The sequence below is a fragment of the Cebus imitator genome, unplaced genomic scaffold (assembly GCF_001604975.1).
Source record: "Cebus imitator isolate Cc_AM_T3 unplaced genomic scaffold, Cebus_imitator-1.0 Scaffold629, whole genome shotgun sequence".
NCBI classification, from domain to species: Eukaryota; Metazoa; Chordata; class Mammalia; order Primates; family Cebidae; genus Cebus; species Cebus imitator.
Window position 1 is genome coordinate 102,991 of NW_016107944.1, and position 3,712 is coordinate 106,702.

Sequence of the window (3,712 nt, forward strand, 5' to 3'; positions counted from 1 at the left end):
ACAAATATTTATTGAACTTCTACTATAATGTGGCCATGTGCCGGCCAGTGTTATAGATAAGAGATATAACAGCAAGCAAAATGAACAAAAATCTCTGACCTCATGAAGCTTATATTCTGACGATAAAGTGAGATAAGTATTGGAATAATGCATAGTGTAGTCCAATTTACAAAACACACACCCTACACACACACACATACACACACAGACACTACTATGTGTAAAGAAAACCATCTAGAGGGATACAGAGCAAACCATAAACAGTGATTATTTCTGGGGCTCATCTACCTGCATTGGAGAGACAGCAGCTGCTGGAGCAGTCCTCACTGGTATCCCACTTAGGGGACTTCTGGGGGTCTTATGGACAGAAATATTCTGTCCAGCTCCACCTGCCAAGAAAAAACATGGGAACATTTACATGTTGTTCCACTTCAAAATAGCTGATAGTTCCTGATTTCTCACTACTTTTTTTGGTGGCTTCAGGAGTATCACTGTTTAGTGAAATATTTACTCTATTATCCTTTTCTTCTCTGGTCTAGAGCTAAACTGGGGAAACAAGAAAGGAGGAGTTAGCTGAGTGGAGGTCAGTCTTAGATACAGGATAGCTGGGCAAAAAGAAAATGTGTAAATAATGAGGTGCCTAGGAAAGGAAGGAAAAGAAAAGCTCTTGTACAAATTGTTACTGTTAGTTCATTTCCAGTCTTCACAGACGTGAAAGGCTTTCATGTCTTTGAATATGTAGAGTCTAGTCTTAATCTAATTTAGGTGCAAACAATTTTAGCAGAGACAATCAGGTACATCCTAGAATTAACTTTTACTACAGTCTCCCAATACAAAATGGCATGACTGTTGCAGTCTGGGGAAGGCAGATATTGTTATTGGGGAGAGATACACATTGTTTCTTCTATTGCTATGTTTATGTATGAAGTATAGATATGAATCTTTCTCATATAGGAAGATAAGCATGACTAAAGGGGAATTGTGAGTCCATCAGACAATATCAGGAAAAGCTGGGAACATACCTAGATCAGGAGTGACAGATTAGCACAGGTGCTCATGTACAAGACCAGGTAGAAAAATGTCTAGCAGGTTGCAAGGTGAGGATGGCCGGGGGCTTACAAGACGGCCAGGTGCACAGGTGGGATGTCTCGTTTCCTAGGAGATGAAGTCTCTAGCTGACCCTTATGATTCTCATGAGATGGCAAAAGGCTAATAGTAGTGACCTGAATTTAATGGCTATGAGAGGCAGAAAAGATAGCAAGGCAGGAACTGGAGGGACAGAAGAGGTAGAGAGGAAGAGGTTGCATTTGTGTTATTCATGTACCAGGCTCTCCATCGGTGCCTCCCCGGAGCCTCAGTTAGGCTCCTGCATGCAGTGGCTGCACCTGGTAGAACCTGGAAAGCGCCCTTGTGGTTGTAGCAACGTAGGGCCAGGGTCTAGTAGAAACAGTAGACATATCAAATGTCGGGCCAAAATTTGCATTTGGAGCTTTGCTCATAGAAAAAATGATTAAATACCTGGGCGTCCCAAGTCAAATGACTTGATAAGTGACTTAACGGTGGTTGCGGACTCTGGGGGTGTTGGAGATGTTCTGTTAACACAGACACCAGGCCACCGGCCAGCAGCATCGATCTCGGAGGACTCCAGCTCTTCATCCACAGGTCTGCACGGCAAAGAGCAAATCAGATTGAAAAGGTGGAGGACATCCCCATGGAAGATAAAGATGCAGAGGAAAACAGAACTGATGTGAAGAAAGTAAAGGAAGCTGGAAGGGAATTCTAAATTTAACATCCTGTTTTCTCTACCAGTTTGCATCTTTAGAAAATAATGTAGACATTGCTCTCAATTTTTAGAAGAGCTGTTTTCTTGGGAAATGATTGGAAATAATATTTTTATATGTAGAATGACTTATGGCTATTCTGCAAATTGTGCATTTTTTGGTGAAAAAATGCAAATGTTATTGATTATATTTATTTCGCCTACTGTCAGTGGTGAATGCAGTGGATTGGCTTGCTGACATGTGCTCCAAACTCCATGCAGCACACAGAGTTTGGAAAGATGAAATCTCACAGCTCTCCTGAAGCTGGGATTTTGGGTGTGATTCAAGTTCCACCAATTAGAAAGACTTGGGCAAGACCTGGAGTAGGATCTGAGTCAGATGAGCAGGACACAGGGTGTTCACTATGTGGACAGAGACTGTAGCAGAGACAAGATGCTCTGGTGATGGCAACTGTGGTGGTAGCTTTCCAACTGGGCAGGCAGTTTTTTGAAGTTAAGCCTCCTGTTCTAGCGGAGGGAGCAGGTTCCCTGGTGATCCAGTTCTGTGTGCAGACTTTGGGAACTGCTCCTGGAAGCTCAGCCTTCCCAACAATTCTGAAAGCCATTTAACACCTTTCTGCCTAAGCCAAAGAGAGTGTGATCCATTATATACAACAGAATCCTGACTCAGACACTCTGCCTTCTAAGCCTAAGAATGGTAACGGTACTCTGGACTTCTGCCAAGATGGCCAAGTAGGAACAGCTCCAGTCTGCAGCTCCCAGCAAGAGTGATCCAGAAGATGAGTGATCTCCACATTTCCAACTGAGGTACCAGGTTCATCTCATTGGGACTGGTTAGACAGTGGGAGGAGCCCAAGGAGGGCAAACTGAAGCAGGGTGTGGTGTGGCCTCACCTGGGAAGCACAAGGGGCTGAAGAACTCCCTCTCCTAGCCCAGGGAAGCCATTAGGGACTTTTCCAGGCACTCCGGCACTCTGGTTCAGAAACTGCGCTTTTCCCATGGTCTCCACAACCTGTAGACCAGGAGATTCCTTCTGGTGCCTACAACACCAGTGCCCCAGTGTCCAGCACAAAACTGGGGGGCTGAACCGCTCATTCCCCTGAAAAAGAGGGGGCTAAAGCCAGGGAGCCAAGTGATCTAGCTCAGTAGGTCCCACCCCCACAAAACTCAGCAAGCTAAGATCCACTGACTTGAAATTCTCAAGGCAGCATAGCAGTCTGAGCTCAACCTGGGACATTCAAGTTTGGTGTGGGGAGGGGCATCCACCATTACTGAGGCTTGGGTAGGTAGTTCTAAACTCACCCCTGTAAATAGAGTTGCTGGGAAGTTCACACAGCAACTGGGCGGATCCCACAGCAGCCCAGCAAGGCCTCTGCAGGCAAACTGTGATGAGACTTACTTCTTGCTGAGCAGTGCATCTCTGAAAAAGGGCAGCAGCCTGTCAAGTACTTATAAATAAAGCCCCATCTTCCTGGGACAGAGCACCTGGGAAAGGGGCAGTGTGGGTCCCGCTTCAACAGACTTAAATGTCCCTGCCCAGCAGCTCTGAAGGAACCAATGGAGCTCCCATCACAGCACTTAAGCTCTGATAAGGGACAGACTACCTGCTTAAGTGGCTCCCTGACCCCTTTTTATCCTGACTGGGAGTGACTCATACAGGAGAGCTCTGGCTGACATTTGGCAGGTACCCTTCTGGGACAAAGCTACCAGAGGAAGGAACAGGAAGCAATCTTTGCCATTCTGCAGCCCATGCAGGTGATTCCCAGGCAAGCAGGATGTGGAGGGGACCTCCAGCAGACCTGTGGCAGAGGGGCCTGTTAGAAGGAAAACTAAAAAACAGAACGGATAGCTTCACCATCAACAGAAAGGAAGTCCACTCAGAGGCCCCATCCAAATGTCACCAACTTCAAAGACCAGAGGTAGATAAATCCA

At 46.0% G+C, this 3,712-nt stretch overlaps 1 protein-coding gene across 2 annotated transcripts in view; it reads right to left on the bottom strand.

The window, feature by feature from the left end:
- Positions 1–3,712, bottom strand: part of SPECC1 (sperm antigen with calponin homology and coiled-coil domains 1) — a 269,791-nt gene that overhangs the window by 86,333 nt on the left and 179,746 nt on the right. For both annotated transcript variants that reach the window (XM_017517382.2, XM_017517386.2), the window contains 2 exons: positions 1,519–1,664; positions 289–389 (listed from right to left, as the gene is read on the bottom strand). In XM_017517382.2, the coding sequence (XP_017372871.1) occupies positions 289–389; positions 1,519–1,664 (247 nt within the window). The remainder of the gene's footprint in view (positions 1–288; positions 390–1,518; positions 1,665–3,712) is intronic.